General features: G+C 40.6%; 1 protein-coding gene across 8 annotated transcripts; it reads right to left on the minus strand.

Annotated features, from left to right (window-relative positions):
* Positions 1 to 1,495: 1,495 nt before the first annotated feature.
* Positions 1,496 to 19,219, minus strand: nek1 (NIMA-related kinase 1). Of its 8 annotated transcripts, none has more exons than XM_044198643.1 (36): positions 19,086 to 19,219; positions 18,514 to 18,662; positions 18,312 to 18,408; positions 18,080 to 18,176; positions 17,781 to 17,864; positions 17,621 to 17,688; positions 17,429 to 17,515; positions 16,885 to 16,939; positions 16,367 to 16,567; positions 16,200 to 16,272; positions 14,091 to 14,242; positions 13,833 to 13,898; positions 13,453 to 13,512; positions 13,323 to 13,370; positions 13,032 to 13,112; positions 12,704 to 12,876; positions 12,504 to 12,623; positions 12,280 to 12,382; positions 11,119 to 11,205; positions 10,440 to 10,523; positions 10,265 to 10,342; positions 9,513 to 9,608; positions 9,187 to 9,396; positions 9,046 to 9,099; positions 8,687 to 8,927; positions 8,162 to 8,287; positions 7,772 to 7,948; positions 7,144 to 7,347; positions 6,934 to 7,039; positions 6,598 to 6,674; positions 6,277 to 6,494; positions 5,389 to 5,546; positions 4,762 to 5,117; positions 4,313 to 4,446; positions 4,088 to 4,220; positions 1,496 to 2,363 (listed from the first exon to the last, which is right to left on the minus strand). In XM_044198643.1, the coding sequence occupies exons 4-36, from the start codon at positions 18,152 to 18,154 to the stop codon at positions 2,350 to 2,352; spliced, it is 3,999 nt and encodes a 1,332-aa protein (XP_044054578.1). In that variant the 5' UTR covers positions 18,155 to 18,176; positions 18,312 to 18,408; positions 18,514 to 18,662; positions 19,086 to 19,219; the 3' UTR covers positions 1,496 to 2,349. The 8 variants fall into 8 exon arrangements, with proteins under 8 accessions (XP_044054578.1, XP_044054576.1, XP_044054583.1 ...); XM_044198641.1 differs by having other exon boundaries at positions 13,797 to 13,898; XM_044198648.1 differs by having other exon boundaries at positions 18,305 to 18,408.
* Between the last annotated feature and the right edge of the window lie 28 nt (positions 19,220 to 19,247).

The raw sequence follows: 19,247 nt of genomic DNA on the forward strand, positions 1-19,247 counted from the left end.
AGAGAACCCACGGTAACACGGGGAGGACATGCAGACTCCACCCAGAGAGATTGTGTGATGTTGGTCCGGTCCGGGAATCGAACCCACGAACCCACGATCTCCTTATTGGGAGGCAGGAGCTGTAGCCGCTCTGCCACCGTGCACCCCTGTTTTGACACAATTTTTTCTAAAATTTTTATATAAAAAGGTAACTTGGAAATTGGTCTATAGTTTTGAGGGAGAGAGGGATCCAGCCCAGGAGCAGTTTTAAAATAATCAGGGACACAACCAGTACACAAGGGACTGTTAAAAACAGAAAGCAAACAGGACCTGACAGATTGCATTACTTTGAGTAAAAACTGTGTTGGTATTACATCAAGAGGGTTGGAAGACACTCTCATATGTGATACTGTTTCTAAGTTCAGACGAGGTAATGGGATAAAACTGGTTAAAACTGTCTTGTTGTGGGTGAAGGACACCAGAGTAAGTGGCATTTGGGGTAATAGAGGCTCTAATTCACTCCACTTTATCAGTAAAATAAGATATAAAAAATTTACAATCAGGATCACTTTAAGCTGGGGGGCTGGATTTACCAACTGATCGACAGTCTTAAATAAAAATCTAGGGTTATGTTGATGGGCAGAAATTAGTGTGTTCTTGCATCCTTAACAGTATTATTATAGTGAAACCATAACTCCTTCATAATATTGTAATGTACTTGGAGACCAGATTTTTTCCACCTGCGTCTATTACCTCCAATGCCACTGTTACTATCTAACAGTTGTAATTATTATAATTTCTAGGTTCCAATTATTGCTTTCTAATGAAAACGTACAGCTGTAGATGACTGAAGAGCTGACTAGTTTGTACTTGATGTAACGGTTAAAGTGAAGACAAACATGGAAATAAAAACAAAAATGATGATTCAATTTTATTTTTGTCATACATGATGACCACACGTGAAATTTATTTCAATTGGACTAAATTATTCAGTTCAGAACTTTCATAGAATAGAGGGAAACAATTATAAAATTCTACAGCATTACTACAGCATTCAAGTCATAAAATGGCTGCAAAGCTCCATTATCAAATTGGTTTGTTTATTCTTATTGGAAGAATGCTACAGTCAATTACTTGGCTATGCTCCAACTCAGAAGAAACACACCCTCTTCTCCTGTCACACTAAATCAGACATGGTGCGAGAACACTGGAGGCTCTTGTTATATTGTTCCACAGGGATTGCAACTGCAAATACATTTTGCTAGCTGACAGAAGGGTGAGTGGTCTGTTGAAGAAAATAGTCTGTGCACTCACCAGTGGCACCACAGTCTGATGACCCGTGAAAAGCAGAATGATTTTCTTATAATCCTTTAGAATCACATTTTCAATCTAAGACTTTTAATAAAACACATTTTATAATGTAAGAGCTAATTTGCAAGCATTGGTGTGTCCACACTTAGTCATACCTTACAGTCTACATGGTGGTGAGGTAGAAAGAAATGGAAAATAAAAGTCCTCAGGTTCTTAAAAAAGTGTTTATTTAATATAAAAATGTACAATATTTAATTTATAATCAAATAGGAATTATTGTTAACATCTGTGCCATTGCTTACATCATCGGTACAACTCTCTGCACAGAACATCAGTCTGACCTGGCCCACTACAGTACATCACACCCACCACTCTAATGCCACAGTCTTGCTACAGTACCTTGGCAACATACAGCAGTCACACAGAATTTTTTAAAATTTAATTTGGGTTAACTGAAACAGTAAGAAATGTGGAAAATGTATTAGATAATATTTAACTTCTTGTTTGGTGAAAAGAGTTTTAAGAAAAGGAGGTTCAACTGGTTCTGAGTAAGTCATGGTACATTTGTTTTGAGGGTGACCTGGTTTATGTTTTGAAACTATGGTTGAGTATGTGACAATTAGAAAGACAGCCCCTGAGAGGACCAGATCTTTGCCCACCAAAATGAAATGCCACTGCGGATTCCAACTGAACCAACAACAAACTGAAACACAACAGGGTTTATGTTATTAATCAACGTGACAATACATGTGTTTCACTCATTTACAGACATAGACTTTCAGAAACATTTGACAGAACTTTGGTTAATAAGAACATGTATTTGATAATGCACTTTTGAATGAACACTGGTGAGAAAGTAGTGTCAGGTGCTGATAGTCAAAATTATGAAATACAGCCTAGAGTGTACTAGTTATTCATCATGCAAGTGTGCCTGAAACACTGTTAGATGTGGCTGCAACACTTCATGCATAGATCCTTCTGCCAATGATGTGCGTCATGGGAAGACATCAGATAGCTAGCAGATTGTCATAGCTGCCAGCAGCTCCGTTGCATGAAACATTATTCATCATTATCTGAGAGAGAGAGAGAGAGATAGAGAGAGAGAGAGCGAGAGAGTGAGAATCATGTTGGGACAGATACTTCATTAGAGAGGCAGATGTCATTGGTTAGACCTTGTCTCTTAATAAGAAATGACAGAAGAGAAGTAGATGACTTCAACAGGCAAAAAGCACACATGATGTTTAATCCCACTGTTGTTGTAGTGTCAGTCACACCAAACCTTTAACTTAACCACATTTAACATACAATTTTAACATTGCTAGATTGGCACAAAAATTGATAGACATTCATGGTTCCCAGATGATGTATCCTTATGACTTTCCCTCTAGCGCCACCATCAGGTGTACATTTAAAAAAAAATTAAATATCTCAACAGCTTTTGGGTGGATTGTCACATTCATGTCCCCCTGAGGACGAATTGTAAAATGTTTAATTTTTCCAATACTTTGGTTTATTACTAAATTCCTGCAAAACTAATGACATTCCCACAGCCTCAGCAGTACTTTGTGTTTAGTGGTAATCAGCAGAATGTTAGCATTCTAAAAAAGCTAAACTATGCTGACGTTAGCATTTAGCTCAAAGAACCGCTGTGCCTAACTACAGCCTCACAGAGTCACATGGCTGTAGACTCTTAGTCGTATTAAACTTATGGATAGCTTAACTTAAGATTTGGCAAACCAATGACAGTGCTTCCGTCTATATTGCAAATGGGATTCATATCTGTTCAGTTGACTTTGCTTACTTCTTGATGCTTCTTTCCCAAAACATAAATGCAACCCGACATTTAATGGGAACAACAGGCATCAGAACTGACCTAAAACCCATAGCAAATTATTCTCAAACTTGGGGCTCGGATGTGATAGATCATTTGTTTGTGACCGTAGCCAATACTGCATTATTGCAGTACATGGGTTTATTCTCTGGGTATATTTTGAAATATATTTGAGGCATCTAACAGTGTTATTGCTGTATGGATGGGAGCCATAAGATAAATCTTTCACAAATCTTGAGATAGGTCCTCGAGGGAGATATTTGACATTTGCATCCTCTGTCTTCTACTGAAGACAGTAAAAATAGAAAACAAAAGAATTGTCAAATAGAGATGTTCAGTGAGAGAATTTATCTGAAGACTGCTCCCATCCTGAGGGAAACCTGTCAAATTTCTTCTGTCAAACAAAAGAAATACTTCCCCCCACCTCTTTCTGCTGTGGCCCCAGTCTGACAACTGACTTGGTGCAGAGCAAGAAAAAGCAGAAAGACAGTGTTACGGTTCTGTTTCAACATCTACTTAGTCCTTTCACGACTTGGAAGCAATGTGAGGAAAGAGGATAGGATTTTACAGATTACATTAAACACTCACTGAACTCTGACACAGCTCTGTGCTGTGGGAAAACCACTGAGGACAATTCAACACTGTTGCTGACCAGAATTAAAAGAATTACACATGGGGCCTACACCTTTGCTGCATGTCATCCCCTCTCTCTTCCCCCCTTTCCTGTCTATCTTGGGCGGCACTATCAAAAGAGATACGCATCTATTTCTGTGGTTTACACAAGTGACCTAAAAACTCTGGAGGAAAGAGTATTGTGGAAAATGGAGAATAATAGAATAAAAGGAAGGAGGTTGTTATGGTGTGAATTGAATTAAATAGAAAAGCTCCATGCTTTTCAGAGACAGTGGAAATGATGAAAAGATAAAAATATCTACAATCAACTAAGAACTAACTACTGTCACTAACCTTCTTGGTATGCACCATCTGCCATCACTAGATGAAGGATGTTGGGATAAAGATGCTGGTGCTCAGTTCCTAAAGTGCTGAAGACCAAACTGGAGCCCAGGTCAATATTCTCATCTTCATCTTCATGTATGGCCTTAAATGCCAAAAAACAAAACATCTGTTTAATCAATCTGTTCAGTCAGTCTTATGCACTTAACATTTACTGAGATTCGAAATATTTCATACCTTAATCTTATTGTAGGCCTCAATGAACTTCTCAAAGCCCATCTGCTGCTCCAGGTCGAAGCGAAGTTCTTCCAGACGACTGAAGATGCTGTCATGATGCACAGCCTCTCCGCCCTGGTCCTCTCCACTGCCATCTACGGTGCAGCAGGATTTATCAGTTCTCATAATACTGTTAGACTTTGGATCTTGATCATTCTCAAGGTGCTTAGTTTGCAAAAAAATAATGTATTTATTACACGGCCACTTATTAAAAGGCATGAATCATCTGACATAAAATATTAATTCAAACTTTCTCCACTCTATCGTGTAGCAAGACTAACAACCATGGGATGTCAGCAAAAGTGGTAAATTAATCTTTGTTCTTACATTAAAAAAAAAGTATGCTAACTGAATTAAAATAGTTTAAGAAGTTTAAACATTACTTCACAAACTCGTGACATTCCTCGTACCTGAATGCCACTCTTCATTGAGCTGGCTGTTATTACTGTGGTTCTCCTCTCCCACACCATTGGTAAGCAGCTCCCCTGCTTCCTCATCACCAGCACTACCATTGGAGCATTCCTCCTCCTCGTCCTCCGCATCGCCTTCTTCCTCTTCATCATCATCATCATCATCATCATCATCGTTGTCATCATCTACAGCCATTCGATTGTTGTCCCGATCGATCTCAGCTGCAATCCTGTTGAAAAGCTCTTGGTCTTCACCCTCTGGAGGGTTTCCATTAAAGTCTCCTGCACCAACCTCTTCTTGCAGCAGTCTCTCCATGGAGGCCCGGATGTCCCGCAGGTCTTCATCCTCATATGCACTATGGAACAGGGAATATTGCTATGACATACAGTAGGACATCAACTGGCTATATTTAGACTTTCTTAGCTAAATAAAACCTGCACCATTTTCTAATGTTGTCTCTCATGCCTAGAAAATGATTGACAGAATCAGGGTAAGGCAAGATATTGGTCACTGTTAAAATTACCAGTCATCTTTAGACTGCAGCAGTTTATGATTTGCCAAAATCATACAATGTGGCCCAAGCATTTTCATCTTTGCTTGTGAGATTTCATCTGTGTTTGTCTTACTCTTCAGTCTCTGACTGGTCGGCATCTTTAGCTGCCTCATCCAGGTCCTCGATTTCCAGGTTATTGTCTGGGGCAACATTAGCATCCCTAGTCACTGCAGAGTCCTGCTGAGGGCTGAAGAGACGACTGAGGTCTGGTAGAGAGCATGTCCGCAGCATCTGACAGTACAATGCAAACAGAGCGACATGTACAATATTTTGATGCCGCTCTGACAGGAAGTCTTGACTGACAACACAGTGATTAATTGCAAGAAAAACCCCCCGTCAATAATACATCACAGCTGTGTCCAGAAATTCTTGTGACTACCAATAGCTGAAAATTCACATCGGCAATGGAGAGGCCAATGAAATGGGCTCTGGTATACAAGAAATTTAGAACATTTAACTAGCAGTAAATCTTTATAGCAAGTAACTTTCAGAAAAAGCCAGGAACAACCAAACCCTAAAAAAAGCACAGTGACAAAATGTACCGCATTCATTTTCTGTATAGCTCTTTGTGTGTACAAAATGTTGAGCTAGGTTCTGCAGATCCCAGTGTCCCTGATGAAGGTTATAAAAGATATAGGTTGATGGATGCTCTTTTTGTCAGACCCACTGCAGGTTCGACTATGTGATTAATTGCTCTGACTCTATTCCAGACCCCCTCATTAATAAAGAAGACTGACCTAAAAATACCACACAGGCCTCCACATCACACCAGGCACAAGAACAAATGTGAATTTCCTCAACCCCTGCTACAGCCGTTCACCCGATCACCTGATCACATCAAATAATGCCTTAGATCCCATACTGTCATGTGAATAATTATCATTAGACATTTCCTCATAATGCTATGTCATTTCCAGTGCAAAAAGTGTGTTTTTTAAATTCAAGCCCAGCCAGTAATCACCTTGGGGTTGTTGGCGTCAAACATGCCCGTAGAGAGACCAATGAGGAGGGAGTCATGGTGTTTGGAGCGCAGAGGTGAGACAGAGCGTGAGCGAGAGGCAAGAGAGGAGGATGATTCATCCATGGAAGACTGGGCTGAGAGGATTGCAAGGGCAGCAGTGCGTCGGTGGGCGGGGGAACACAACTTCATAAACAGGGGCTCCTCGCACTTTGCTAAACCTGCGAAGGGGGGGCAGATTTAATTAAGATAATAATTATGCTGAAAAAAAAAAGAAAAAAAAAAGGGGGGCTTTGGCTTTGACTCACTAAACATTAACCTCACCAGAAGATTCACTTGGTTTCTCTACAATCTTATCATCCTCCTTAGTGCCTGCTGGTCTTGGGATACCCTCTGGTGGCCTACAAGAAAAATACACATATGTATGATGTCTTTAAATGTATTAAAGAAATTGTTCACTCCAGAAATTAAAAAAATGAAAAACAAAATATCAATGCTATGCTTCTATTGGAGGTGTAACACAATAGTCTTGTTAACTTAAATACATTTGGGACATCAAGTTTTAACTCATATAGGGGTGAGTAAACAAAGACACTTCATTTAAGTGGGAAGGGTCAATTTCTTTTCTAAATAGAAATAGTTATAAAGATGAATAGTCACATTAGTTGTGGGGCTTCCTGCTCCCATGCCTGCTGCACACCAACTGGAGGACATGAGGCCTGTTTAGGTGTCTCTTCCAAAACCACTGACTCCACGTCTGCTGGATCTGGAAGAATTCAGACCAGATAGGATTGCATTATACTGAAAAAATACTTTAAAATGAGGAGCTGAAATATCCAATCAATATATCAGGTTGAGTGTCATACTAACCCTGAATCTCAGAAAGTTTGGGTGGCAGTTTCACTCCTTCTACTGCACTGGCCACATACATTTCCAGACGTGAGGCCTCTGTGGCGTCTGCGCTCTCCTTCTGAACCTCTGGGCTCTGAACAACAGCAGACGGCGTTGGCTTACAGGACAACACTTCTTTAGGTGTCTTCACAATCTCAGCTGCTGCCGTCTGTTCAGGCTTATCTGGGGATACATATGACATCATCAGTAAGTGAATATACTCCTAGTACATTCTAGCATCCATGTATTCTCTGAAACAACACGCTAAGAGTAAAAATGAAACCACTGAACATGTCCACATAACGGCATAGGTCTGTATGTCTTCAAGATAGCCAATGTGACCAACTGATGAACTAAGTTGGGCTACACAAAACATGTGGTATGTTTTAATCACATTTTGTTTGACTTTGACAGTATCGTCCATCAAATGCAGAGAAGAATGGCAAAACAGTGACAAAACTCAAAATACTTAGAATTATAATGTCAAACTTTAAAACAAAGACCAGGTTGAAAATAGTTTAATAATGCTTTATGGTTTACACTATTTGTACGTCTGAGTACTGCTTGTACTTGGCCTCATTTGGAGGGTAAGAAGATGAAGACTAACCAGGGCTAGAAAACTCTTCCTCACAGATGGTGACATTCTCCAGCTGCTGGGTGAGAGGCTGAAGCTCTGCTTCCTGCAGTACTCTCAGCACCTGAGAGTCTGGACTCACTCCCCACACCTTCCTAGGAGCTTCTTCCTGTAGTCCACCCATCTGTATAACTTCACCCGCTGTTTGCTCTGAGACATAGAGAGAGACATGGAGAGAGAGAGAGAGAGAGAGAGAGAGAGAGAGAGAGAGAGAGAGAGAGAGAGAGAGAGAGAGAGAGAGAGAGAGAGAGAGAGAGAGAGAGAGAGAGAGAGAGAGAGAGAGAGAGAGAGAGAGAGAGAGATAGATTTGTGATTTTCAGGAAATCTGCATATGTGTTCTCACTCAGGGAGAAGGTAACTCACCAATGGTCGTGATGCATGTCTGCTCTAGAGTTTGTCGGGCTACAGAGAGGACAAGTGGAACTCCTTCCTCCCACTTCTTCCTGTCTGCACCAGAAGTTGGTCGATCTTCTGGAGACACTGAGGCAGCTGGTGAGACAATGTTGAGGAAAAAAAATCATCCCACTGAGCAAAATTTCTTCCAAAACCTTTAAATAGAAGCACTAATGTGTATACATTTTTTGCAAAGCAAATTTAAGGCGATCACAAAATTTCCACAGCACAACTACTTGCATGTGCTATTATTATTATTATTATTATTATTATTATTATTATTACTTACTATATAAAAGGCAAGCTAGATCATTTGCGAAGTGGCTCCTTCAATTCTAAATCAACAAACACTACAAAAGACTACACTATAAAGATACTGTAAGTGTACCAGCATGTGTATAGCACACAACATAGTAACAATATAATCTTGTAAATTTAACTTCTGTTAATACATAGACATAGGCCAGAGTTTTGTCCTGCGAGGGCTCGACTTACCGGTTATTGTGGCACAGGTTTCCTCTAAGGTTTGCTGAGCAACGGGAAGTACAGGCAGTTCTGCTGCATCCCACTTCTTACGGTCTCCGTTGGAAGAGGGACGTTTCTCTGTGTCAGACTGGTTATGTTGGGATGCAGGACTTGGTTCTGTAGCGGGTGGAAGCAGCTCCTCCAACTCCTCCACTGGGCTCTGGGCTTTTAGGTTCTGGTTAAGTCTGTGCAGAATCTGCCTTTTCTCACTCTGTTACGAGAAAAGCGGTATTATCTTTCTAAATATTGAATCAGGAAAGATTCAGAATTCCTGCCATTTTAGCACACTGTTACTTTAATTAATGATTACTGATATCTCATTCGCTCACCTGGATGCTCGTAGCAGTCTCTGGCTCAAGCAAGCTTTCTTTTAGTGGAGTAGTCTGCAAAATGCAAAATTGATATAGCTCAGGAATACGTACCCAAATAATACTATGAGGGTGTGATAGACTTTGTAAATGTATACTGACTGCTCCAACATTCTTCAGGGCAGCAGTCATGGATATAGCTGGGGTGGAGGGTTTGGATTCAGGCAGGACTGGAGCTTTGGCAGCTGGGTCTGGCTGAGAAGAACTGGGCTGTGGAAGAGGACTGTCAGAGGTAGATGATACTGCTACTACTGCTGCTGCCGCCGCTACGCTTCCTGCTGCCATGCCAACCTTCACCCCCCGAGCTGCAAGCTTCCACAATACACAATACCCAAGATTAGACTTCACTTAAACTAATGCAGCAGTAAGGCCAAGTAATGGTATTGACTGAGGAATGATCGGGTGGAGCAAAGAATGATAGAGCTTACATGGTCCTCCCAAACTCTCTTTTCTCTCTCGTATGCTTCTTTCCTCTTCTTCTCTAGTTGCTCTTTCAGCACAGCAGCACGGGCATTTGCTTGGGCCTGGCAGGTACATACATACATACCAATGAAGAAGAATGAGGACATGGCCAAACATTTTTTGGGTGATCAACAATTCTAATTCCATCCAATTCCAGTCTATTTTACAGTTTGTTGACATCTAAAAAGGTCAGCAAAGGATAGCAGATAGCATCTCAGTTGTCTTAATGAGATCCTATTATGTCATCTCATTAAAATAACGACTGTTTTTATTCCTGTCTCACTCAGAATTCACACTTTGTCTGCAGTTAGAGCAGAATGCACAGCGAGGCTTTGAACTTTTAGAGGTGTGTCAATAGCCTTGTTTCATTTTCTCTACACTGGTTGCCAGGTAATTGCATAATTGATTATAGGATTGTACTGCTCGCCTACAGAGCTCATGCCGGCCGAGCATCTAGCTACACCTCTGACCTTCAAATCCTCATTAAAACCACCAAGAGAACAAGTCACAGGCTGAGGTAGTCTGGAAGGAAGCTGTTGGTCATTACAAAATCCAGGCTTAGATTGACATCATCATTCTCTTTTGCTGTCATTTTATTATCTGTTCAATTTAATCATTGTGTCAGTGGTTTGGGTGATCTTAGTCGACGTTGTTCTTGTTATCATCTAAATGTTGCATTTTGTAAAATGTAATACTTAAATTTTCCAGGCAGACTCACTTTTAAAGCCTCTATCTTCTTTTTCCTGAGCTCTGCCTCCTCACTGGACTCCTGGCTGTCAGAACCATCACTGTCATACTGAAACACACGCCAACAGCCAGGAGATGAAATGTCAGAAAACTGAAAACGCTCATTAAAAAAGGCGCTCTCAGAATCTGAGAGTGGAGGACTGTACCTTCTCTCCTCTGAGTCGGGCTTTGATCTGCTGACGCTCATTGAAGTTCTGCAAGCGGATCTGCCTCAGTCTTGACAAGTACTCCTGAGAACAAATACAGAAATGTTACATACTGTATGCTAGACACACCTGCACAGACACACACAGACAAAGTAGAATACAGCATTGGTACCTGTGGTCACAATGATACAAAACAAAAATTGCATACATAGGCAGCACAAAGTTTTACTCACAACACAGTATGATGTTAGCATCTGTACATTAACACATCAGCCATTCAGCCAGAATAAAAATCACATTTTGCAGTTAACAGCGCAATATAGATGTATATATTTATGTATTTCATTCAAAGCAAAAAAGCTGTAATACACAACTCAAAACTGTGGTGGTGCCATTATTTGACATGGGACAATATGCACAATAAAGAAACAAAAAACAATGGTATTTATTGTTGTGAATAACAACAGCCATTATTGGGACGCAAAATAAAGAACAGCTCACACTGGACAGTGGAACACCACACATTGTGCAAGGAGTGGGCATGGGTTTGAGCTGCTGGGTTGAATTATGGGTGTGTCAAAGGGAGTTTTGTGCAGACATATGAAGGAAGACGAGCCAAGCCAGACGTGCTATGAGTGAGGTGGAGTGTAAGGCTGGGCATTCAGGCCTGGGCTCCTACCTCCTCCTCTTTGTTGGCTTTGGGTCTCCTGCACCGAACCGAGCCAGCCCGGCTTCCATAGATTTCAGCCAGGTTTTGCCGAGTACCCTGTTTACCGTTCAATTTAACCACATTTTAGAAGGACGCAGCCCCTGAGATCTAACTGCCACAACAGTCATGAGCGGGGCCCAGGAAGTAAAGTTGTATTGATCAATATTTTTATATTAACATTGAATCAAATGACTATATGTAAATTGAAAGTAGCCATTCATAATAATGAACCCACCAATAATTTTCACCCAACTCTGCAGCTCTACACAGTATTTTAGCCTATTTTAATTATTTGATTCCAGTTGGTAAAGACCAAAGCAGGCCTGGACTTCTGGGGTTCTTCTGCCCCTAGTGTGGCTGAAAATCAGTGTTAAGTGTTAAGCTACATTGTTTTAAAGTTGAATTCAATCATCATCAATTTTACCACTAGTGGTCAGAAAAACTCAGCAACACAGCTTTGATATACTATAATTCTATCTGACTTAACTGATGGATTTATGTGCTTAGTAAACAATTGCGTACTTACACATCCAGCAGAACCAAAGCAAATGGGCATCAAATTTGAGTCTTGCATCTCTCTAGCTAATCGACTATTTACTAATGTTTTAGCTCTGGTTTGGTCCACCAACTCATGAGGAAAACCTATTTCTTTCATATGGGAGTCTTTTTGGCCTCTCATATGTTCAACTTTCTTCACCAGCCACTCCATTACTTTGGCTCAGTGATATTTGTGCTAAGCAGGTAGCTTACAATAGGCAATATGTGAGCTCATGGTGAGAGCAGGCTGTTCATGGTTTTACATGGGGTTGGCAGTGAGAGCAGTTGGGTCTTAACCTTACAAATCAGCAAACTAAAACAATGAGCTGAATGCCGGTTGATGCTTAGTGGCTTTGGCAGTACTAGCAATCCTTTCATAATACATGGAGCAATTTGATTCAGTGTCATAAATGCTTAATGGAACGTTAAATTCATAACATTTGCTAGAAAGACATCAGTGTCACTTTGTGCATAGAAATACCCAATATGTGAGGGGTCGTAATCACTATGATGGAAGAGGTTCAGTATTTCAGTAACAGGACTAAATACTCAATAGGTTACCCTTAAAATGGCAGCATAAGTCATACTACGTACCAACTGTCCCTCAGCACGAACTTTGTTGAGCATGGCTTCTCTCTTCCGTTGTAAAAACTCCTCAACCTGATAGGCGCGTTCACCAGCCATCTGACCACGCTGCCTGTAAACAGAATATGGTAATTAATACTCTACTTTTCACACTGTGAAAAGAGCAAGGATGGAGAGTTTCAGTCCAGATGTGTAGTGTCACTTGATGATTAGGGAGATGCTGCTTGACTGACCTACTAAAATGGGCTTGTTTAGAAACGTGCTGCAGCCTCTGCAGTTCTCTCTTGATTGCATCAGAGTTTAGGACTCGGGCAGGGCCGTTGGGCAGCACTGGGCCAGCAGCAGCCGGTACACTTACACACAGAGGCAGTGCCATTAAAACAATTAATTAACACACCAAAATCACATAAAATACAGAGACATCTGAACTTACCGAATGGGACTGCCCGGTTCTGCTGAGGATCTCTCCCTGTTGACGACTTGTGGTTTAGCCATTTGGTCCAGGGCAGCGTGGTGGGGTTCATATGAGCTTTTACTTGGGACAGGGGCTGGAGTAGGACCCTGAACAGAGCTTAAGACTGCCATCTTTCCACCACCTAGAAAACACTGAGTTAAGAGGACAAAAGGTGGTTGTGAGTTAGAAGGAGGAGCTGTATGAAAAGGAGTACGGCTGATTTGTCATGTTATAACAATGCAATCATAAAATGTGGAAATACTTAGTAACACTTTGTATCATAAAAAACAAAATTGGCATCCAGTACCTTCCTCTCTGGGCTGCTACCGCCACTTGAACTCAAGACATGCTTCCAGCCTTGTTCTCTGGCTTGGTTTATACGATTGATCTGTTATAGATTACAGGTTTGTTATTTATTTTTTTGGGGGGTGTAACCATTCAGCTATGAAGGCGCTCTAGATTACATGTTTTTCAGTTTTAGACGGAAACATACAGTACATTGACCCTTTCCCTTTAACGCTTTTCCCACTTACTACAAAACTTGATACATAAAAGAAGAGAAATAACTATACCCAAAAGGAACAAATTTAACACCCACCTTTTCCTTTTCATATCTCTTCATTTGGTCCGCTTTCAACAGGAACATCTGAAGGCAACACAGATCAGGAAACTACTGAAAGTGTAACAACTATCAGAAACTTTACAGAGGGACTAAACAATGCACCCACCTGCTCTCTCTGCTTCCTTTCTTTCTCAATTAGCTCCATCCTTTTCTTTCTAATGCCGTCCTGCAGCATGAGGCAAAAGCATCTCAATCAAAAACAGACATCTTAAAGAAACCCGCTTTGAGGCAAGAGGCAGCAGGACTGCTCTGTCACTGGGCAGGTAGGTGTGGAGTGAAAAGTTAGTTAACAGAGAAAGCTAAGTCAGGCACAACACTCCGAATGGGCCGGGAGTGGAAATGGGTGAATATAGGGATCAAGTGTAATGAGGGGGAGGAAAACTAAAAATGCTGGTAGGAAGGGACCTTCATGTGTGAGTAAATGGGGAGAGAAAAGGGAGGGAAACCTACTATTAAATTCAAGTTATGTGGGGCTCTCAGCTGTACCTCATGTTTTTTCCTCTCTTCCTCCACTTGACTCACTCTTCTCTGGGGGGCTGCTGAGAGAGGGGCCTGAGCAACATATGACACTGGGGTTCAGAGGTTGCCAACACACTATAATGTAAAAACACACACTCACACACACAGATGGGAAAGGCCTCTGACATGCCAGACTAGGAGCTCATCATCAAATAGAGCTTTTTTTTTTTTTTTTTTTTTGAGCTAAAAAAAAATAAATCATAGCAACTTATACAATCTACTAACCGGTTTATGCTTTACAGCTGGTTTCCTCTCTGCAGGTTTTTTGGCTGCATCTGATACCTTCCTCACAGTTAAAGGCACTCCGTATTTGCTGGCAGGTTTGGTAATTTTCTGGGCTGGGGCAAGTGGTATGGAGCCAGGGGCAGAACGCTTGGCTAGTCACACAAGTAAAAAATATAAAAACATTTATCCAAGTCAGTATTCACAGCAAAGACAATGTGTAAATGTGCAATGCAAACAAATAAACATGACGTAAAAAAAAAATAATAATCTAGCGGGTCTACTCACTGGTCTCCACAGTATAATAAGCGAAGGAATTTTATCATGAAAGTGCAATATGGTAATGATATTCACACTATAACAGAAATGCACTTAATGTTTCAAACCTGACCTGCATTACACCAACAAAGCATTAAATTAGTTTTGCACATTGCACAAATTGTAATTTAGATAACAGCCATATTGTACATATTCTTCCTTATTTTCATAAATATTTTTTAATATTCTTTAATATCTTATTGTCAATTTTATATTTATGTTTCTTGACCTGCAGTACTTGCTTCATCTTTCTTTATATTTATACTACATTTACTGTTTTCGCACCAAAATACCAAAGCAAACTCCTTGTATGTGTAAAACTATTGGGAATAAAGCTGATTCTGATTCTGAGGAGCACCAATTGAAGCAAATGAGGCAGTTTTTAGGCCTTAGTAACACTACCACTACTGTAAATGTAAATCCCCTATGTCATGGAGTGGTACACAGAAATAAAAAATAATTTTTCCAATTTCTATTCCTGTGTCCCTGTGTTAATTGTCTACTTATCTCTCCAAATATATGTTTAAAAATATAATAATCATTTTATCAAAATCCCTCTCTTTTCTCAGCCTGTAAAACTTTCAAATATTTTTGATGACTCAATTTGCACTCTGTATCCAATCAAATGTGATTTGGGGCATGTAGCTAACCCTGCCCATCATATAAAACCACACTGTTAGCTTGTGGGTCGTAGCAGCTAGGAGATTGATATCATAGGAGGACGAGTATGTTTGGATATTAGTTTGGGTACATTTCCAAAAGAGTGTGGTTTAGGTCTGGTTCCTTCATTTCTCCCTCATCTTCCACCTCCTGATCTAACAATGCAGGTGAGGGGAGGAGTGGGTGGAGGCGAAACAGTCCTCTACAGCTCTGAATCAATCTACAGCTCTGTAGCGCTCCATATGTGCTACGCCTAAGCTGTTAAGACATCTAATCAAATCTGAACGATTTCAACAAATCCCTCTCATTTATACACACATTACATTTTACACAGAAATATGTCATGTTACGAAAGCTAAAGATGCGCTAACTGCTGTTTAACTGGGACTTTAATACAGTGTATGTATCAAATAATCAAGTTTTACTAATTTGAACTGATTCTTTGCCTGTTTTTGAGTGTATTTAAAAACATAATGGATGTAATTTTCTTTCAACATAATAGGAGGGTTAAAGCCCCCCTGTGTGTAAGATTAAAAAATGTTGGATTTGGTGACTCCTAGTGGTAGTAACTAAAATGGAAACTGTGGTGGACAGCACTGCACAAAGCTTTAGCCGCGCCGTGCCAAGCCAAGCCAGCCCGTGATGACATACATTTCCACTACTGCCTCACAGCTGGGGATAGCCACGCCGAGCCGAGCTGCTGTGGTCCTGCTTGGTAGCAGCTTTCCTGCTGTTGCTGCTTCACATTAAAAGCTTTCCGCTGGCAAAAAGGCAGGATGCTTTTATTGTGAAGAACTTACGGGAAATGCAATGTGTTTGTCACCAAGTTAGCCGAGCAACATTAGCGTGCTAATCTTCAATAAAAACTGGTCTAATCAACCAGATATAGACCTATTCTGCGCTATTTCGTCAGCAGATAAGTTTGAAATATTGCAGGGAAGGATAGTACAAACAGAAACAGCCACAGTGAGCTGAAAAGGGCCACAAGCAACAGGCTCTTACTGTGGTTTGCGACTAGTACACCTCCAACACGTCATCAAGGTGAACAACTTTACCTTACTGTGCTGCGCAGCTGTTCACAGCATGGCTCAGCGTGACTACCTCCCCTACTATGGAAAACTCCTATTGGCTTACCTGGTGGACCCCGCACCACACCCAGTTTAGGCTGCTTGTGAAGAAAAGTATGGTGGAATTCCTGAGCAATGATCTGGAATCAGTAGAGAATAAATGTGTTTTAACTGAACACAGTTTGGTTTATGTAAATTTTGTCTGTATCAAAGACAACTAGCTGTGTGCTCTACCTGTGGTGTGAGGAACCTCTCTATCCTAGAGGCCAGGTAAGGTTTGTCCAGTACGCTGCTGACTGAGGGCCTCTCTCGAGGGTTGCGTTTAAACAGCTGTGCCAAGAGAGATCGCAGTTCTTGGGAATAGTGAACAGACACAGGAGGGTATGAGCCACGGATGATCTTCAGAACTAGGTTCTTCATGTTGCCAGCCTCAAACTGAGGAGAAATACATGTAGAACATGTTTATAACCACAACAGAGAAATTACTGAGGGCAGTCATACTGGATCATAAGCAATGATGGAGTAAAGAAGGGGTTATTAAGGGAGTGGTTGAGACTATGAAGAGTTACAGATTTGATTAAAGAGACTCTCCGGAAAAATGACTCATTCTTTGAAAATTAAGTTTGTCAACCATTATACATACAGTACATACAGGGAAGAGATCAAAATCAATATGTGAAAGAGCATCACAATGCTGCATAAGATACATTAAATCTACATTAGTGAACAGCTAATGTACACAGAATACTTACTGCATGCTTAAGAGTGCACATTTCATATAGGACACACCCTAGGGCCCAAATATCACTGCAGAGGGAGGGAAAGTAGGGAAAGTGAGAGGAGAGAGCATACAAATGGACAGGCAGGGATAAGTTCTGGGGTAGCTTTACATTCACTCAATAAGGTATCAGCAGTCACTTGCAAAGCCTTTCCTTTCTTTATCATTAACTGGAGAGAGAAAGGGACTTCATTGCTGAGAAAACTCCATATGGAACATTAAGATACTGCCAAATTTACTTCATTGGTTGTAACTAAAGTGGATTAGATTACATGCATACTTAAAATAATAAAAGAGGAAATCAATACTAGCTTCCTGCTGTAGCTATAGACAAGCAGGTTCACTCAATAAAGAGGAGACATGATACCTTCACATCACCCAGAAGCCACCAATTAATCCTGCATGACTCACAATTTGGCGGGACCAAACTTGTCCCCTGGATTATGATTAAATATTAATTGACACCACAAATGAGACAAACACTAAAATCACGGTATTCAAGAACATCAGGTTAGTACCTTTTGTTGTTGTAGGGTTTATTTTCGCAAATCTCTGGTGACAGGTAATATGGTGTTCCTATACATGTTCTTGCCAGTTCTACAGTGCTGAAAATGAGAAGAGAATGGAAAGCAAATTGTATAATGCTTTACTATTCCCAAATCTTGGCTTTATAGAGATCTACAGATCTTTTGGGGTTACATTTTACATACCTGTTCAGCACCCTGGCAATTCCAAAGTCTCCAAGCTGTACAGTCCCATCTTTTGTCAAAAATATGTTCTATGCAGACATTATGAAAAGAAATGTCACTACATGGCAAATAAACAACTTATTATCACTGAGGGAAGATCTTGTGGTGCGTGAAGCAATACCTGCGATTTTATATCCCTGTGGAGGATTTTTCGATCATGTACATGCTTCAGTGCCAGGCAAATCTGCACGAACCAATCCAAGATCTAGGAAAAGGAGAAGATGGTAAACTCACATTATACAGTATCAACAGCCTATTTACATAATTTGTAATTCCAATGGCTGAACAACCCAAGGAAAAAAAACAAACATTAAAAGATATATGATCAATTCAATCCACATGTTGTACACTGTTTCACTCTGTCAACAGGTAATGCATGTCCTAAAATTGCAAGACTGTCTCAAAGAGTTAGTGGCTTACTTGCTCTTCTGAGAACAGTACTCCTTTCTGAGAGTTGATCTTCTTGAAGAGGTCCCCACCCTCACAGTAGTCCATCACAATATACAGGCAGCCCCCTCTAAAAAGAATTTTATATGGCATTCAGAAAAGTCATAATAAACACCTTATACTGTGTCCATCGGGATATACTGTAACTGCAAGAGATTAACTCTGTGGTTCTTTCAACTAATGGCTAGATCTTTGGACTGTGTACCTTCAAAAGACTCCTTATACTGGACAATGTTTGGATGACTCATGTTGGCAAGAACGGCAACCTCTTTTCGAGATTCCTGCCTCTCTTTACTTGACATCTGTCAAAATAAGAAACAGAGAATGTGAAAGAGCAAGGTAGTAAAATAGAGCTCACATTAACAATGAAATGTAAAGCTTGTGGAATATAATACATAGGACCGTACTCTAGATATGCCAATCTCCTTGATGACATATTGGTGTCCATCCTCTTTGGATTTCACAAGGACGGCCTTTCCAAATGAACCTTCCCCAATTTTCTTCACCTTTTCGTACTTGTCCATGTTAGTGGAATGACTGGCTCCTCATGCTGGGGCTGCAAAGAGATCAAGGAACATATTACAAAGCTGTGCTCGAGCTGATTAGGCTTTGATCATAAAGCTAAGGGTTTATTGACGGTGGTTTTGCAAAAGGCAATACTTTGGTCCACTGTTGTTGACTTCAGTAATCACGATTGTGTGTCATCCTTTAAATATACAATAATGTTAGCTCCATCAAGGAGTGTTGTCAGACAGAAAAAGATTTCTTACTTCAGACTGGATGTGATGCTGAGACAAGACAGCTGGTAGCAAGATAGCTAACGTTACCGTTACATAGTAGCTAGACGAAGATGGAAGACCAAGACCACCCTACATAAAATATATGCCCCGTGACTGCACGCACCACTGAGTAATATAATTAACGTAGCTCACTAGGTAGCGGTATGTAAACGCTGTTAGGTGGCTGATACTTTGCTTACCATTAGTCTTTTTCGCTGCTGTCTCACAGAGGCTCTGTTACGTACTACTACCCTCGCGCTCTCTATCTAACTACAGCTCTCTTTTTGCTGCATTTTCATTGGCTACCTTCATATTTCTCGATCGTGAATTGGTTTATACAGCTGTCCATCATCACGGTGAAT

This window comes from Siniperca chuatsi, linkage group LG6 (genome assembly GCF_020085105.1).
Source record: "Siniperca chuatsi isolate FFG_IHB_CAS linkage group LG6, ASM2008510v1, whole genome shotgun sequence".
Taxonomy (NCBI): Eukaryota; Metazoa; Chordata; class Actinopteri; order Centrarchiformes; family Sinipercidae; genus Siniperca; species Siniperca chuatsi.

Excerpts from the sequence above, each read along its gene's own strand:
- nek1 (XM_044198648.1), bottom strand. The coding sequence starts at position 18,630 with ATGGACAAGTACGAAAAGGTGAAGAAAATTGGGGAAGGTTCATTTGGA. Across the intron at positions 16,940-17,428 it reads AAACCCTACAACAACAAAAG|TGATATTTGGGCCCTAGGGT; the intron begins GTACTAACCTGA and ends CTCCCTCTGCAG. Across the intron at positions 9,100-9,186 it reads CCCTGAAGAATGTTGGAGCA|ACTACTCCACTAAAAGAAAG; the intron begins GTCAGTATACAT and ends TGCATTTTGCAG.